Source organism: Scophthalmus maximus, chromosome 9 (assembly GCF_022379125.1).
Source record: "Scophthalmus maximus strain ysfricsl-2021 chromosome 9, ASM2237912v1, whole genome shotgun sequence".
Lineage (NCBI taxonomy): Eukaryota > Metazoa > Chordata > Actinopteri > Pleuronectiformes > Scophthalmidae > Scophthalmus > Scophthalmus maximus.
In genome coordinates, this window is record NC_061523.1 from 16,576,352 (window position 1) to 16,595,892 (window position 19,541).

A 19,541-nucleotide genomic window follows, 5' to 3' on the forward strand; every position below is an offset into this window, starting at 1 on the left:
CAACACAAACCGCTGCAGTCCACTGAATATCATGTTAATGATATATAACTGTGTCAGATGATCAGACGGTGGTTTTCTCCTTCAAGTCAGGCAATTAACAGACGCAGAGAATCAACCCACTGATGAAAGTGTGCAATGAGCCTTTATGGCTGCCCACATACTGTGTATGCATACACACACATGTGCCGCATGAAAGCCGTCTTAAGTCTTCACTGCAGCATTCCCGGTACACACAAAAACACACTGACAATCTCTGTGCTGCGTCATCTTTCGCAGAGTGTCGTCAGCTGAAAGAGAGTAAGGGATAGAGGGAGCAGGATGGGGTGGGGGGCATGATGTAGAGGCTGTCAGGGACATCCACCTTACGGTACATCCTATTTCTCTCCAGTGTCCAATGAGACCATAACACTGGGACATTTAGGATTTATCCCTGTCCCGTTACAGGCCGGCCAGGCCTGTGAACCGGACCGCTCATAATTCAATCTGTGACACTACTCATCAGAAAGCACACCACAAACCTTTACAGTTGCTGGCATGTGTCTGCATGACTTTTGCATACATACGTGTGTTTAGCTTTATATATGCATGTAAATGTGAGCAAGAGGAAATGATAAATGAGAGAAGGAGCACGAGGGTAAGAGAGGAGAAACCCCGACAGAGTTCGAAGAGTTTTTTTTTATTATCATCCATCCTGATCCTCTATAAGATGTCGAAGCAGAGCTGATGATGACAGGAATCATCAATTCAACTCCTGCATCAATATCGGGGGGAGGGACTGAGGTGGTCCCTGTATTTGACATGCCTACAGATCTGGCTTTTCGAAACCCCAAACATCAAATACTATATATTCTTCGATATGATTCAAGGCTATTGCCATGGATTAACATATATATATATATATATATATATATATATATATCAACAGATAATAACCTGTATATACCCCTTATTGGCTGAAGTGTACTTACATAGAGACTCCTATGCACACCTGTCTAATGTGTTATCTCAGGGAAAGAATTTCAGACACTGACATTGTCAGCGATGACATTCAGCAGTTTGATATCAGCTTGACTTTTCATTAGTCCAGAGTGAGCAGTGTGGGGGAATGTATTCAAACAAGAAATGTGATTATATTCTCAGTTTATATTTACTATATTAACTGACAACAGACAGGAGAGAGAAAGAAAGAAAGAAAGAAAGAAAGAAAGAAAGATGACTGAAGTCAATTCTGCCCACTGCCAGAAGAGTACATATAAAATAGTCACCACTTCCATTATAAGGACTGTCTACTCGTATTATGATAGTGCTCAGATCATGCCGGGAAGATGGAGCGTGCTCACACTGTTCTAGTTTTTTTCTTCTGTCTAAATGTGCTTCTGCTGCTAATTCATCTTCAGCCAGTATAATTCTTTTACAGCCTGGTCAATCAATTGAACATAAAGAGGTTCAATATACATGTTAAATGCAATTAAAATAACATCACATTTACAGTATATAGCATTCATCTTTGTTCAGCCTTATCTTATCCTCTTATCTTCACCCATTCATATACACACACTGACAAATGCAAACAACCATGCGAGGCACTGGCCTACAACCTCCAGGCACAGTTGGAGTTCATTGTCTCGCTCAAGGATGCGTTTACAAGAGGAGTCAGGGATCGATCTGCAGCCCTGCAGTTAGTGGCTGCCCCAATCAACACGCAGTCAAATTTTAATGCAGTTAACTAAGGATTCCAGAACTACCATCCCCGTGAATCAATATACCTTTAATTTAAAAAGAGAATAACTAAATAAGCTTCCCAGCAACATTGTTTCTTGAAGTGCTGCACACTAATTAAAAAAAAGAATTATATATACATTTGCACTACTTTGCCTCTCTATGGTTTGCAACATCCTTGTGTTCTTGTACCATGTTTGGCAATATGCAGCGTAATAACACAGTGTTATAAATGTATCTGTAAATATTCCGATGAAACATTCACAAATGGTGAAGACACACTTAATGGAACCTTGATAACACAATATAACAAAGCTGTGGTCATTTGTAACCATCATTCTGCGATACATTTTCATCTAGCACCAAATATGAATTAATCCACTACAGAAAATGATCTGTTTAAGAAGTAACATCTACAGAACATGGTCATTTAAAAAAAAAAAAAAATAAACACTGAAGGTTAAAACTTCAGCAGTGAGAAAAGGAGCCACAAAGTACCTGAGAGAAGGTCTAAGACATTGTTGTGTTGCACAACTTTGATATGTTATTTTCTCAAATAATGACCCTTAATGCTTGTTACACATTCAAGAGAAACAAAGATTCCTGACTTGCAAAACGATGAGAGGCTTGTGACGAGTGAAGATGCAGTGGACACTTAACCATCTTCAACGGGTTGAGTTTATGTCTGCAGGTAGACAAAGTCTCATTTTTACCCAGTCAGACTGTTGCACCCTGAACTATTTTCCGTTTCTCTTCCTCTGGTCTATTTTGGTGAGGGCTGTTGGCGGCTACAATCATTGCATTATGTGGATTGAGATTTTGATTGACTCACGAGCTTTTTGAAGCAAATTTAACTGTAATTGTCAACAAATGAGAGAATGGAAGAGGATATAACAGGGAAAGGTATTAAGGGATGAAAAAGAACAAAAAGGCTAGAAGGGAGGAAGCAAGGGATAGATAAGAGGGAGAAATAGATGTGTGGGAGGGGGACAATAGAATAGCGGGATCAAAGATAAAAAGGAAAAAGAAAAAAAGGCAAACAGAAAAAAAAACAGGAGAAAGGGAAAAAGGGAGAGATAAGACGGGTAAAGAGGACAATTGTGCCCGTTCTCTTGTTGGTGTGTGTTCCCTCAGTTCTGGCAGGATGTAAAGCAGTTGTGTACAAGAGCCTCTGGGAGGTAATACATAATGGCCCACTTGCCAGCACACACACAAACACACAAACACACAAACACATAGTGCCATACACACTCTGCGGCTCTCTGGGCAGAGCTGGCAGAAGTGTGGGACTCCAGTGCTGTGCCCTGTTTATAACCCGTCAGACAGACACTAATCCACACCGACGGCTCCCATGTGACCAATGGGCTCATTGCCCTAGCAAGTGACAGTCCGCGAGGCACGCTAAACCCCCGCTGACCCACGCACCCATACACACACAAACTGCTCCGCTTGTGTGCCCCAGCGTGTGTTTGCTCGGAGAGTAAGAGTTAAGGAAACTGCTCGGTTGTAGTCTCACACCCGGCACGGAGTACAGTGCACCGCGCAGCCAGATCAATACTTCAATCAATTTGCGGTGAAAGACTAAAGGGTGAGGGAGCAGGGGCATTGGGGCTTGAGGAGAGGTGGGGGGAGCAGCGGTGAACTGAATATCAAGAAGGGGCGGTGGGGGAGCAAAGTGAAGAGGGGAAAGATTTTGTTGCAGTTCTTTGATACAGCATTACAGCACAGCACTGTGCAGTTAGCCACGTACCTGCTGGCATAATGTTCAATTCTGCTGTGTGTGTCTGCATGGGGCAGCTTTGGCGAGGAGCACGGCCTGAGAACAAGGAAAGAAAATTCGGCATTAATACTTCACCAAGGCATTTTTCATCACTCTATGCAAGTGTGAATGTGTGGTTACATAAAAGACAAATCTAAATGTAATTCAAACATTTGCTTTACTCTATTGATAGTTAAGAAACTCCTATACTTTCTTTGTATGGCAATGTACACATTTGCTGTACACTTCAGAGGATTTTTTTCTACTTTTTACTTGCCACATTTAGCTCATATGACTTTGCAGATTATACTTTTGCATTATGTAATTGTATCCCTGTTTAAACCCCTGGTTATGACGTTTTTGGCCTGTAACTCATTGTAGCCCAGACTTTTCCTATGAGACAGAAGGAAATTAGGATTCAAGGGACTTGCTTGATTTGCCAAGAAAAAGCAAAAACAAACAGAAACACGTGAAGACACGCACGAGCAGAAAGTGTTTCAGTTTGAGTGAAAAATCAACACGCATCCCAGGGCTTTATGAGTCTGTTTCATGAACATATACAGAGATGAGCGGAAAAGGGGAAAGGCTGCAGGGAAATAACAGAAAGAACTAGCGTTTCTGGTTACCTGAAACAAACAGGCTCGCGCACACAGACACAGGCAGAGCATTCATTTGTAGCCTGATGATAACACCTACACAGTTGGTGCATTTGCTATTTGGGGCGAATACACACAAATGGTCCAGTGGTCCAATTTGTGCAAATGACCCAAGGTGAAAATTAATTAAAATTAATCAAAGGTTGATTGACAATTAGATGCTCAGCCAAAGAGTAATGATCCCTTCGCAGGCGGCTTAAATTTATTGTTATTATTGAGCCGTGAAGAGTCAAAACTACACACACACACACGCACACACACACACACACACACACAAAACTATTTGAGAAAAGTCAGAAATATTAACACAAGACTGTGTAGCATGAATAATTTCCTTCTTTCGAATCTCTTTATTCATCTCTTGACACCTCACATTGTATCTTAGGGGTTCTGACCTCGAGGTTGGTAGAACATTGAAAAAAACAACAACTTTAAAATCAACTCTACGTCTACCACCTACAGCGGGGTCCAAAAGTCGTTTTAATATTCATCATGTAACAGTGCATTAGAAATAATAAAAAATATCGGTTTAACAGCCTGAAAGTCTGTATTGAAAGTACATTTAGGTTTGATAGTTCTTCCATGTGTTTGAGTGCTTCCATGTGTTAGCCAGACTTGCAATGTTTGTTTGAGATTATAAAAGGTGACAGACCCATAATCATCATGAAATTTCATAGCTACGAGCTTGGCTTCTTGATGATGAATCTTGTTGCCCTTTTTTTCCTCCTTTGGGTGTCACGTAAACACAGTGTGTGACCCAAACTGAATTCATTCTGAGCACAGAGCCTTCCTCAGCGAGTCACAGTGCCCTAAATTGTCAGAGCATCACAATTAGCTGCTGAAGTTTGCACGTGTGGAAGTGAAGGGAGAGATGCACGACAGAAGAAACTGCGACGTGGACGTGGCGGTGTTTTTGAGTGTTTATTGCGTGACTCACGTCTCTGAGCTCTCAGCTTCCAGCACGGATTGCACCGGCAGGTAACCTCTCTGAGGGTGCTTGGTGAAGTACTGCTTTGACCTGAACTTATTCTTCAGGGTCTTGGCGAAGTCCCTCATCTTCTCTCCCGAAGTTGTCTTCAGTGTGATTTATGAGTGGAGCAGGTGGCGCAGGGGGTAAGGGGGGCGAGATGAGGTGGCAGTGGTGGCGAAGGCAGTGGAAGTGGATGTTGGGAGACAAATTACGAATGATGGATTACTTAAGAATTTTGGGAAATGTTGTTTTCTCCATAATGACCTCGTGTGAAATCTATCCACTCTGTCTCAAGGCTGGTGTGTCACTTTAATAACATATCCCTGATTCTGCTTTCTCATTCAGTTTCTGCTGCTGCTCTCTCTTTCTCTGTGAATCTTTACCTTTCTCTGTTGCTTCAAATCTTCCCACTTTTCTCTTTGTCTGTTATATTGCTCCTGCTCTCTCTCTCTATCAAAGCAGAAATCTATGGGCGTCTGCTTGCCTCACCATGGTGAAAAACTGTATTTGACTCATACTCATAAAATGCAGTGAAAAAGAAAATCATTGAACAGCTGGCCTTTTGCCATATTTAACAACTCAGAATTGATTACAGATTAAATCTGGCACCATCTCAGTTCATTCCAGTACTCGAGCTACTGTACTCAAGCTACTGCCTCGGCATTAACTTGACTTCTGAGAGTGTGCGTGCCATCGCTTAAGACTCAGGTTTTATCGGGGTTTAGTGTGCAATGTGTGCTCCAAACAGCACTTTATGTGTGCACTATTTGAGCCAAAAATGATGTTACTGCTGAGTGGTCTATTCACACTTTAGATCTGAATGAGGCAGAGATGATGGAGACCTTATGGTGGAGTGGAGACTAATCTATGTCTGGTAGCAGAAATCAGGAAATAGTAGTATATATATATATATATATATATATATATATATATATATATATATATATATATATATATATATATATATATATATATATATATATATATATATATTAATACTACGGCATTATATTTGTCCCTGTTGCCTTGAATTTGTATTCAGTTAAAGCATTACATAATGGTTGTCTTACTGGGGTGTAGTACTCCATGATTGGGTAGTGCAGCTTCTTTCCCTTGGTAGTGCGGCCGGTTAGAAAACATGTCTGGCATATGTCCACGTTGAACTGCTTCAGACTGCGATACCTGTCAAGATCAATATAACAGAGAGAGGCTGAACTGATGTTAGCAAGAGAACAGACAGAGATGTGCGTGTGTGTACTGAGGACTGTTTGCTTGTCACGTGAGAAGTACTGCAATGCTGAACTCTGCCCACCTACTGATGACGGGAAAAAACTTTATGGATGTTTGAAACGGACCCTGGCACACGCGGGATTTCTCCCGATTCTGCTGATGGTCATTCTGACTATGACAGACAGTCAATTTGTATGCGTGAGAGAGAGAGAGAGAGAGAGAGAGAGAGAGAGAGAGAGAGAGAGAGAGAGAGAGAGAGAAAGAGAGCGACAGCGGTGCAAAGAGCACTGCACACAGCTCTACACTGAAGCAACAGCCCAAAACACTAATGCTGTTTTCAGTATTTATTTATTTATATATATATATATATATATATAGTAGCTGATATTCAACATGCAGGGTATGCATCAACCCTGCAATACTTTTCATAATTCATTGTACTATTCGTTTTTGTAGTGTCTTGCCCACACCGACAAACCTACCTGAAGCCCTTTATGGGACACTGTTTGCAGACGTAGCATTTGGCTTGGTGCTTGGTTGACTCTGCAGCAGCCACACGGTGGAGGACAGGCAGCCAAACCATCGATTGGGGCTCAAGGCTCATCCACTCCAAGAAATGAGACACCTCAATGGCAGGTTTCCCTGGGGCCTGGGAACGGAAGGAAGGGAGGGAGGAAAGAATTGCAAACTGTAAACAATCCAAATATAGACCAACAGCAGGGCACGTACATAAAGTAATAGGAAGAGAAGGTGTGCTTCCTTTCCAAAGGTGGTCCTGCAGTGAGCTGTTGTGGAAAAAAAAGAAGAGAAGACAAGAAGAAACTATACTATACTTTATTATACTTAATACCTCATACTTACTTAATAGTTGATTCACTTAATTATGAAGCTAAAACACAGCAGACATTAACCCTTTGTCTGTGTGTATACTGAAGGTGAGCCCAACATGCAGTGTTTGAGAATTCCAGAAAGTGGGATAAAAGGGAAGTCAACCATATAAAAGAACGACTTGCCAAGTGCTGACAATCCGTGATGTGCTAAATTCTCATTAAGTCTGCATCAGAGATGCATTAAGAGCTTGATTTCCCTGGGGTTTCCTCAACCGTTCAAGCTGAGTAGCATAATAAATGTGTGTGTGTTTGTGTGTGTGTGTGTGTGTGTGTGTGTGTGTGTGTGTGTGTGTGTGTGTGTGTGTGTGTGGTGTACAGAGATGTAAAATGTCCCGGGGATGAAGTAGCTCCTCTCTAGCCAGTTTGGGTCCATGACGAGGGTCAAATAGCAGCCCCTTGCAAACACCTGGGATTGGCTCTGACTATGCTGAGCATGCTGTTGCATCACAGGGCAGCACATTGAGCAGATTGGATGCTTTAAACATCACTGCAAAAGTAGAGAATAAACATTCAGTTATCGATCAAAATGTCTTTGTTTTCTGCACTATAAACACATTAAACAGCGCATTTATATATCAAGAATCAATGTACAACACAAACTATATATAAACATCACTGCAAAAGTAGAGAATAAACATTCAGTTATCGATCAAAATGTCTTTATTTTCTGCACTATAAACACATCAAACAGCGCATTTATATATCAAGAATCAATGTACAACACAAACTATATATATATATATATATATGTTATAACTATATTATAACATATTTGCAAAATTTTGAGCCCAAACAACCTCTGTGCATTCATAACACCTACAGCAATATATAACAAGTCTAACAGTCAATGTCTATTTGAAGGGATGACATATGTTGTATGGAAATATACAAAAACAAATGTCACTTACTTCCAACCCCCCACCCCATCCCCAATTTTCCTCACTGTGATATACAACTAAATGCCCACATATTGAGCTAACTACAAAAATAATGGATTTTCATCAGCCATACGTGATGCAGTAGGCATGGACCAGAGAAGAATGTATATGGTTATAGAAAGTGGGGGAATAAAAGGCTTCCAGAAAAGCTACAGCCGGCTCCTAACAACTCAGTAATTACTGTATCTGGTGTTGAATGTCATAAGGTCAAGTTCAACCACCATGCGTCGAAGCTCACATTTAGAAAAAGAAAAGGAGGGAAGACAAATGAATCAATGCTTTGAACGTGTCTCCTCATTAGCTGATGCACTGTCTGCTACTGCAGTCTGTGACTTTGCTTCATATCATATTCCAATGGAACACATTATGCAATCCACTTTCCCAATTAAACTTCTTGAATTTCATCAACAGTCTATATATGGTGAGTCACATCATGCATTATCTACCACTGAAAGTATTTTATGTGCATTAAAAGCAATGCAATGCAATATTAAAGAGATGTAATGTTTGTGAGGTAATGTTCTGAATGTGTGTGGTGCAGTGGGGGCTTCCTTAGGTACAGTAGAATATTTATAACTTCTCAATTTCCTGAGATGGTGCATTAATATTTTTCTTCTGTAGAAAAAGTCAAACTTTGCTGATGTCAGTAAAACACAACAGGCCTCACAGAGCTGGCTTCTTCCTGGTGGGACTACAGAATTTTATCATATTCGTTTTTTGATGCAAAGTATCAAAGGCAAATTCTGTCTCTAGCTGTTTTTGTATTACTGTCATGGCACAAATAACTTCTCTTCCGTCACACATTACTTACACATTAATTAAGAAGTTTGACAAACAGGGGGACTCATGGGAACCCCACTGTACTTTAGTTCGCTGTACCAGCATTAATAAATGTGTTTTCAAGGTTGTATTCAAATATCTCCTAAGTACAATCAGTGTATTTAAGAACTGGAACAAATGTGTCTAACAACATTTCCCAGTGGTGGTTCAGTCTCTAGCTGGCTTCAAGTGTGAATATACTGGTCCAACAGGGACACTGGGCCTTGAAAATCCCTATGAGCTTCACAGCTTTTGTAGTCGAATCAACCCCGACAGTTCGTCAGGTCAAATGGGGTAAGGTGAAGTCACAGCATGTTCCAGGCAGATGGTTTAATCTTATGTGTGCATGTGTGCGGCAAACTGTGCATGCACCGTCGCCTGTCAACGGGTTAATGCGTGACATGCATGCATGTGACAATGTCCTCACCACGCGGAAGCAGCTACGGACACTCGGCTCCACATTGCTGCCCCCGAAAGCGGCGACTTCCCCCAACTGGCGGGGGATCTGGATGGCTTCATGCAGTAGCAGGCTGAGGTGACGCTGGTCCGTCAAACCTCCAGGACCAGACACCTGGCGGAATAAATCTGCAAAAAAAAAATACAGGTTGCATCAATTATGGAGTATGTAACCTGATTACACACGTGTAACAGGATTAAGTGTGCACCACAGTTGTATGCATTAGAAGCATTCAAGCAAGTATTATCAATGAAGAAAGTATGCCACTGCAAAATAATGGTATAACTTTTGCATTGAGAAAATAACAACACAATATTCAATGCAATATTAGAGGTCTGGCTGTTTGGATTGGGATGAAAAAGTTGCACAAGTGGGGTCATGTCAGGCCTTTATGAATGACGCCTTTATCAAGCTAGCTGGGACTACACCTGTTACTGAGGAGATGAATGCTGACAAGCATGTGAGGGCGCTGCACAATGCCAGCGAAAGCATCCTGTGTATCCCCTCCTCTGTATTCAGCCCTACAGGGACAACACCTGCATGCTAAACAGCCTTGAGTTATATAGTCCTCATAACCAGCGCTGAGGCGTTTTTGACACTTTAAATGTTAACATTGAGCTGTTTGATAGAGATGAGATTTGGACATGTTTTTTTTTTATAGAGACACATCATCTGGTAAAAATTGGATGATTCAGAGAAATGACAAACATTTGAAGACACCACATGTCTACCTGGACCCAGAAAAAGAAGGGGTGGCTCACTTCATTCAATTGAAGGCAAATCTGTTACCTTTCAGTCTTTAAGAGCTGACACAGATGGTTTTGCCAAAAATGAATAATCCTGGCATGATTTTAGGAGTGTTGTCTCAGATCCTGTTTCAGCTACACTGTTCCAGGTCCAACTATCAGCAGCTGAAATGCTCAACAGGGATTTTACCAATATTTACAGGATGACTTCAGCCTTCAACCAGACCAATAAGCAAGGCCAAGTTTACTCACTTTCACAGTTTTTAGGAGTGTTGTCTCAGATCCTGTTTCAGCTACACTGTTCCAGGTCCAACTATCAGCAGCTGAAATGCTCAACAGGGATTTTACCAATATTTACAGGATGACTTCAGCCTTCAACCAGACCAATAAGCAAGGCCAAGTTTACTCACTTTCACAGTTGGGTCTGCCCCAACCTCCATTCTGACCAATTTCCGTCTATCCTGAAACTGGTCGGGCCAATCAAAACCATTTATCTAAAATGGGGCACGTTTGATACGATGACAGACAAAAGTGTGCCCTGTGGGAACACGGCTGAGGCACAAGATGGCTGCCACTGATGAGGTACAGTAAAGTTTGTTGAATCCACTATTGTGACAGTATTAAATGAACTGGACGATATGTTTTCTTTTAAAACAAGAAAAAACAGCTGCTCCATTTGTCTGTTTCCATGTGCAACGTCACATGTTTTGTGTCTCTGATTGGTTGTTAGTCTGTGCTGTTCTTACCGTTGATATAAAGCCTTGGAAAGAGGTTCCAGACTAATTTGTAAATACCTATTGGTTTGTCAATGCAAGGCTTGTATAACTCAGAACAATAAAAACTCAGACTGGAGCGTACACAAATAAAATATTGCAGCATAATTTATAATCCACAAAGTAGAAAGGGAAAATGCTTATCTTTTTGCTATAGTTGACCTGTGAAGAAAAATGAGAGTCAAAGGCATGGTCAGAGAGTGTTCATTAATGGTGATTTTGGTAAGCAATCCTTTTAAGGCCCCTGGTGTCTTTTGTAGAAGTAAAGAAAGCTTTCTCTATTATGGCAGCATAGGCATTTCCTCCATTAGACTAAGTGGATGTCTTTATGTAATACTGGCAATCACTGCCATTTTGTTTTAGCTCATTGTTTGCATTTGAGGAGATGCATTAGGCAAATGAGCGTGTATCAGACTCACATTTGTACTTCTCCTGGACGTCTGCGTTGCACAAGCTCACCAATCCCATCTTGAAGCTGAGTACTCGCACTTTGCCATTTCGAGCACTAAAAGAAAAACAAAGAGAGAGAGAGAAAACTAAAAAAGTTTAGACCTTTTCAACAGTGAATTATGCTAAAATTATTGTGTATGGTGTTATGGTGGCATATTCATACATTGGCTGAGCACTGCTGGGAGTGTGGAGGCATTACGCGGGTCAAAGAAGGACAGTAAGGGTCAGTGCAACAGTGTGAAATTGTATTAGAACACATCCAGAGTAACTAAAGACACTACAGTGACTTGATGAAGTGCAGTGTCCATGGGTTTATGCCCAGAAGAGCAATAATAAGCTCATACGACAATGTCACAATGTTACTTACAGACAAATGTACATATTATTCTGAACAAACACACACACTTACTGTAAATACACTGTCAAGCATTACACATACATTTCCAGCATTTGTTCCCCAGCATGATACAACGTCTGATCACTGGTCAACGGCGATGCCAATACGATGGATGCTGTTGTGCCCTGACCTGAGCCTACAAGAGTCACTTTTTCAGCTTGAAATAACAAAGGGGGATGTGGGGAAGGAACTGTGGAAGGACTAGAGGAGTTGAGAAGCAAACACACCGTCACTGTGCCCTGTCAAATATTCCCCAGCTGCGGTGCCAAAAACAGCCAGGACAAATTTAGTGCTGAGCAGAACCGCATTGGCAGAAACTGTAAGCTTATTGAAATAACATCCAAATCATTAAGTGGGGAATGATGAAGAGCATAACATTCATCAGAGAACATCGGATCAATTAATTTAAGAATTAAATTAAAGGGTGAGTTGAATTGCCAGAGCTGGATTATTCCTTTGAGTGTGTTGGAAAAGTAAAGCAGAAGCACTGCTTTTTAATACACCAACTATTCAAAACGCAATGAAGTGAAACATTACTCAGGCCACAGCAGTGACAGAGTAATGTGGACAAACAAGAGGAAACCACTACTGTGGTTCCTCTATTATATTCAGGGCTGGAGTGTGTCCAGAGGAGCAAGAGAGCACACGGGGACAACTGTCAGCACCTTTCACACACACTTTCTGCTGTGCGCCGCATGCCACCTTCAATATGCCCCCCTGTGCTGCTCTTTAGGGGACACGTCACTCCTGTATTCCTGGCTAGTGTGAGGCACATCGGCAGGACACACACACACACACACACACACACACACACACACACACACATGATATAATCTAATGCACATTCACTGGCATGAACACAAACAAACCCACACGTGAAAAATGAACACACGCATACAAACACCTCATTCAGCTTTGCTGTTGCTATTTATTGGAAAACAAAAAGCAATTAATTCAATTTATGCAGACTGTAGAGTCTCTGATTGTCTCCCATTAGCACCAGGTAGTTAAGAGCCACCGACCTTATTTACTGCGCTCTGGGTTATTCCTGTATTCTTTTCTTTTTTTAACTCTGTTTTTTTTCTGCACTTGGTGTGTGTGTGTGTGGGGGGGGGGGGGGGGGGGGGGGGGGGGGGGGGGGGGGGGGGTATGGTTGGTGTGAAAGAGGATTTTATCCTGCTGTGTCTCAGAGGGGATGACTGGCTCTCAGTCTCGACATTGCTATTGGGACTTTGGCCATGCTGTGGAGATTTCTGTACAACCGCCCATGAACTGGTTCCATCAATCTTCAGACAGGCCTCTGGCCTACGACTCTGGATTTATATTTTTCAGAAAATTGCTTTTATAGAAATATATATATATATATATATGTTTTTACCTAATGTTCGTACATTATTTAATACTCCTTGGCAGTTGTGAACCTGACTGCAGCATTTCTAAACCTGATAAACTCTGTCAAGCGATGGTCATAGTTGCTACTGCGGGACACACCCTTTTCTAGCATTTAATGGTACTCTTGACAGATTTAATGCTCTTTAAGTACCAAATTAAGAAAAATGTAATCAAGTGGAGGGAAGGTTACAGTCCACACTGATAATCTCAGTCACATCTAAAGTAATAAATACCAGACCCACACTGAAGCAGTGCTGGTGAATTCCATTAAAGTTAATGTAGTTCATATAAAATCTAAACTTTTCTTCCAATCACGGACAAAGGTGCTGCTCAAAGGCAGTGTAAGCACCGCTGCCAGTGTTGGCTTCAAGCTAAACTGCAAGAAAACTGAAAGGTAAGTGGTACGTTAGTATATAATCTATATAGCACTGTCTGAAGGTTATTTATATATGCCTGGCATTGGTATTCAATTTGAGACGTTGCATCAAAATGAAACATGACAGACTTCATAATTACTCATGTTGTTCTGTATCCGCTGGATGCATTGGCGATTAATAATCTCACGAGACAATGGTACAGTGTACGAAGGTTGTCGTTTCAAAGCAAGGTTACCCACCTGTCGTAGACGTTGAGCAGCCAGTTGAGACACATGTCGACACAAAGTGGAATGTTGACAAGGATGGACCTCTCCTCCTCCAGCCTCTCGTACAGAGACGTCAGACCATGTATCACCTCCACCACATCCATCACATGCTCCCCTTGCTGCAAATCCTGCTCCCGAAACACCTCCACAAGGCCACTCAGCGCTACTAAATCCACTAAAAACACACAAAGGAACACAGACAACCAACTCATCTCTATTCAACTCTGCACTTGGATCATTTGTGATTTAATGAGAGCAGGCCAGGATGTAAATCACTATGCTTTTATTGTGACTATGTGCTTGTACTTTTTGATGTGATACATGTTGTGATGTTTGAATCCTTTTTGAATCTTTTTTTTTTGTTGGTCTCAAATAAGGTAAATGGCTTAATCAAGGCTTACAGGCACACATTCAGCAGTGTAAACAGCAAGGTTACATATATACATGACACATTCATTCACACATTCTTTCATTTTCAAAACACAGAGACAGGCACAGTAGGATCATCATCCTCACCTCGGTAAATGAGAGCACAAGTGACAGAGGCGCTTATTCACTCTTTTTGCCCACTTAAGCCCGACCAGTTATTTCAAGAGCAGTGACACAAATTTGATTTTGCTCTTCTAAACTAATTTGATGGCACATCTCTTGGAGTGGAGCTAAAAGGGTGTCCGCTGATGCCAGGTATAATTGGATGGCAGAATGATGAGGTAGAACAGAGAGCGGAGATAAGAGGAGTTTTCTCAGGGATGGGCGAAATCACCTAAAAATGTATTTCTGATGGGCTCTTATGCAACGCTGCTCAATCATTCACAAAGTGTGCATAGAGAAAGACGGAGAATTCTGCCTTATCGAGGCAGCCTGGCAATTAAATTCTGTAATGATATCAACTTGTAGACCAGAGGAGGGTGAGATAAGAAAGCAGCCCAGAAAAGGGAAAGAGGGAGAGAGTTTTTTCACAGTGGTCCAAGTATGCTGACTTTTTTATTACAGAAAGTAAGGACATGGAAGGGAGAGAGGGTGGGAGGAAGGTTTGCAAGAGAAGGCAGAGAGTGAGGTAAAGGGGCTGCACAGGAATAAGTGGCAGGCTCATCTGGGGTCAGTGGGAGTTAAAGCACTGCAGATGATGGAAGATGGATGAGATTAAGAGGTCGAAAGCAAAGAAGAGGGGGGAAATCCCAGGGTAGACAGAGGTAGTGCAAAACCGAGAGAGCAAAGAATGTGATGGCTAAAGAAAAGCAAACTCATTGATGTGGGAAGCGCTGGACAAATAAGCAAGATTTATAATAATAAAAAAATTGAGAGTGTGTGAGTCATGTGGGTGTGCAGATTACAATTTCAACCATATTGCAAGAACTAATTGTCTTCTTGTGTTACTCAAATGGAGTCCAGCGGTGGATTGGTTCTAGTGACTCCTGAGTATATTGATAGTTTAGATTGTAAATCCAATAGTAATGGAGAATGCAGAGAATATTTCAGAGAGAAGCGATGATTCCTTTCGACAAGTGAATAGAGAAATGTGCCAGAGCTAATCGTTACATCTCGTTCCTGAAATGAGCTTGTCACTTAGATTACTGATGGTGCAGGATAACAGTGTAGCACTTCACCAGTCACTCCGGGGTCGCAGACAGAAAATACCATTGATGAAATACGGTACGTACATCTCAGAGCCTTCTGAACTCGCCGCAGCTTCATGGCTGTTCTGTATGCTGAGAACTTGATGTTGTTCAGATCCGCTAACGGAAGGAGAGAGAGCGTTAGAGAGATAAGAGTGAGGGAAAAGACGAGGGAAAACAAACCAACCCTGCCATCAGGGAATTAGACATCAGTATCTTTCCCCCTGTTTATCACGCCATTGCAGAAGTCGTTAGTAGTGTACCGTATTACAAATATTATCTGTGTATGTGCCCGTGCATTATTTTTGTGTGGGGGCGCATGTGCACGTGACAGTGGGTCTATCTCCCCTGCCAGCTCCCAGACCCCCGTGTCAGATCAGATTAACAGTAAAACACACAATGTCGTTTAATCACAATTAATTAAAGGCTAAACGAAAAGCAATCACGGTGCAGGCAAATTGAGCCTCGTAGGTTAATGGCAGTAGTGATGCAGTCCCTGAGGTGTTTGAAACACTTAATGAGCTGCAAGACAAGGCCTTCAAAGCAGAAGCCCAGTGGTGTCATGCTGTGACGTGTGAGCACAACGTGGAGGGTGCTCTTATTGTCTCCTCACTCACCCAGCGCTTGGTACAGTTCTGTCATCTTTGGATGGTCCCAACACGTTGTCTGGGCCTGATGGCTGAGAGAAGAGGGACACATTTTAAAAAAGGCGAAAGAGCCGAGGGAGCAGAGACAGGCAAGTGTGGCAGATGGTAAAAGGAGCGAGATCAGAGCGTAGGAGGAGGAAAAGGTAAAAAAAAAGGGAGTGCATGATAGTGTGGCTAATGTTTACAAGGGATTTGAGGCCGGTAAATTGCAGACATATGTCAAATATGATAAATGAGACAGGTTCAATCACTGATGTTGGGTCCTGCTACTGCTGTGCTGGAGATGCACTGCCAGTAACTTAGAAGGCAGAAATCCTATCACACAACTAATTCAATGGGCCCCCACAGACAATTGACCATTGAAAGACAATAGATCCCTTTAAAAAAAAAGAAAAGATGTGCAGCAAAATAAATGAGAAACCCCAAAGCAGGAAGTCAGGACCCAGGGGCCTATTAGGGGCAGCACTCACCGTTTTAACCTGTGCAAGTGCTCATTGATTGGTACCCGGCGGAGCGCTACTCAGATACTACTCCCAATCCCATTGGTGCAATAATGTAGCCCATAAAGAATTGACTAGCGGACTAAAACAAGAACCAAGAGGTTCTACTGCAGATGATTAAGAAAATAAAACGTCTGCAGAGAAACAAACTGTGAAAAAGGCTTGTAGAGTTACAAACCTGCACACATAAAAGTGCACACCTGCCCCTACATTGCTCATTGATTAAACCAATAGGCCTCTAGAGGTAAAATAGCATTGATGAGGTAAATAGATAAACAGCTAAATGCTCAGACAAAAGGGCTCACACAGTAGCTAAATAGAGTTCCTCTGTGAATCGGTTATCGTTCGGTAACTTTGTACAAGTGTTCGGGGCGTATAGAAAGATCTTGAGTAAAGCTGTGCTGTACACAATAACACAATTGTACATTACAAATTACTGCTTTACAGGCTGAGATCAGTCAAGTCGTGAGCAATGAGAATAATGGCATGGACAGTGAGATAACAGCTCAGTTTCGAAATTTCAGGGGAACTGCAGAATGTCGGATGCTAACAAATAATCTTTATTTACCATTGTATCACATACAAATAGTTCCAATTCTAATAGCAACTGCTGTAGTAGAGTCCCATTTATCTTAGAATAGAGATACAAAACACAGTGAACTGTTTTTCAGAGATACTAATAAAAGTCCTAAAATTTCTCAATGAGAAATTGTATTTTTTTTCCACAGTAGCCCCGTGGAGCAGAATGAACAAATGTGTTACTGATTCTCCATATAAGAGCTCTGACAGCACGAGGCATGACTCACTATTTTACCGACATTTTGCTGTGATGAAACTGCACTTGAAGCTGTTTTGAATCGTCTCTCATTGGAAGGTCACAACTGGATGAATAACGAATGCCAGTTTAGCACTGTCATACTTCCTGAATCTTCCAAACTGTTATTGTAAAGGAAATTGTGGTCTGATTTAATCTTGAATATTACCGTCACAGATATACAATGGTTTTCAACCACAATTTTTCACGGGATACCCTTGCTTTAGTAAACATTCCTAGCCTGCCAGAGAAAAAATACATACATTCCCACAAAGCAGACTTTGACCCTGAAGCTGCTCTTACTTGATGTAGTAGGGCACTTTGTTCGGCGAGATGGCACGCTCCCATGGTATCTGCACTGAGCCTGCACAAACACACAGAAACAAAATCAATTTAAAAAATAGGCATGTCATGCATGAAAAGCCATTGTGCACAAAGTCCCTGGTAGCATGTCCAGACACTCTGTCCATGCAGGCCTTAACAGAGCCGCCCTGGTGTACCACAGGTGCAGGTCAGCCAAAGAGACAGGTCTATTGTGTCGGGTTTCCACAGAGTGTTGTGGGGTTTTTTGGCACGGTCTGATAGAAGAGGAGGAGACAGGACGAGTGGGCGAGAGAAGGGTTTTAATCAGCCAAAGAGGCACCATTGGTAATTTTTTTAAGAATGTGTATTATTTTATAAATATATCTAATTTTTAAATGTAAAATCTTACACTAAAAAAAAATTGTCAGATGAATGTATTGTGGGAGTACAATATTTGAGATTGATTGATTTCCACCTATAGTATATATGAAAAAATTGCACTGTATGCTCTATAACCAATTTACTATGTCAGCCAACATAACATAGTGAAATACAGGGATACATAAGAACCCACAGTGCATCTGTACGTCCCTGCAGGGCGCAGTGGGCTGTGCTGGCTGTGGGGTATAAGCCCCAGTGTTGCATTCTCTGAACCAGCGCGACAGCAGTGAAACTGGATGGGGTATGAGGACACTGAAGACACGCAAGCACACAGCACCACTTCGGATACACTCTCTGGGAGTGCACTGCAATGCAAAGCATATCCACATCTTCATCAGTTTAAACTATATAAATCCCCCTCCCTCCTATTTTTTTTAGTCCCTCTGCTACCTCTCTGTAGCCTTTGAAGAGCAGCAGGTAAAAGAAAAGACAGAATTCATCTCTGTTCAAACGAGAACAACGACTCTCGAACAAAGGCCGCGTGCTCTACCTCTAACCCAAATACACACGCAAACGCACCACCACAAACACACGCACGCACGCGCACACACACACACACACACTGGAAGTGTTTCATAGCCTCATCACAACAAAACTGTACTACACCAAACACTCTCTTCATTCCCCCACAATCACTGAGATGGTGCCTTGGCACAGCACTGCACCGAGTGGTGTGACACGAGGCCCAAACTCCAAATAGCAGAAGAGGACTCTTACTGGAAAGGAAGTGCTGCGATCCAGGGCCAAAGTCTCTGTGTGCATCCTGGAGCTGCTTCAGCCTCTCCTCTATGGACCCCTGAGGACACACGCACGCACACACATACACACACACATAGAGACAGACAGAGACAGAGAGAGAGAGAGAGAGAGAGAGAGAGATAAATCAAAGAGAATCATGGTGCTCATCCCACTCCTCCACAAATCCCCACAATAGAGAGACACACACACACACACACACACACACACACACACACACACACACACACACACACACACACACACACACACACACACACACGCGCGCACACACACCATCTGCTTCTCCTCCATTAGTTAAATGCAGAATTTAAATTATTTCTTTTTTTCCTCTGCTGCCCCATTTGAAAGCCTTTGAAAGCCTTTGAAGAGCAACAGGTATGAAATGAAGACAGAGATTGCAAAATGATATATTTTGAAATGAGGACAACGGTTCCTGGTTGTAATGTGTGGAGAAGAGCTGCAGGAAAATGAGAGGAAATGAGAGAGAGAGAGAGAGAAAGGGTGGCGGTTACAAAGCCTCGCATGTGCTGCGTCAATAACCATGGAGACTGAGTTGAAGAGATGAAGTTTGCCACTGCGTTTGCTCAAGCAATTCACATCAGTTTTATTTCACATCAATTGG

The 19,541-nt window shown here is 42.0% G+C and overlaps 1 protein-coding gene across 2 annotated transcripts in view; it reads right to left on the reverse strand.

Annotated features, from left to right (window-relative positions):
* The window catches only part of drp2 (dystrophin related protein 2), a 63,114-nt gene that overhangs the window by 10,571 nt on the left and 33,002 nt on the right, over positions 1 to 19,541 (reverse strand). For both annotated transcript variants that reach the window (XM_047334464.1, XM_035650347.2), the window contains exons 8-18: positions 18,878 to 18,956; positions 17,720 to 17,780; positions 16,073 to 16,134; positions 15,501 to 15,575; positions 13,813 to 14,014; positions 11,377 to 11,462; positions 9,409 to 9,566; positions 6,817 to 6,983; positions 6,175 to 6,286; positions 5,072 to 5,208; positions 3,470 to 3,535 (exon numbers count right to left, since the gene is read on the reverse strand). In XM_047334464.1, coding sequence (XP_047190420.1) covers positions 3,470 to 3,535; positions 5,072 to 5,208; positions 6,175 to 6,286; positions 6,817 to 6,983; positions 9,409 to 9,566; positions 11,377 to 11,462; positions 13,813 to 14,014; positions 15,501 to 15,575; positions 16,073 to 16,134; positions 17,720 to 17,780; positions 18,878 to 18,956 — 1,205 coding nt within the window. The remainder of the gene's footprint in view (positions 1 to 3,469; positions 3,536 to 5,071; positions 5,209 to 6,174; positions 6,287 to 6,816; positions 6,984 to 9,408; positions 9,567 to 11,376; positions 11,463 to 13,812; positions 14,015 to 15,500; positions 15,576 to 16,072; positions 16,135 to 17,719; positions 17,781 to 18,877; positions 18,957 to 19,541) is intronic.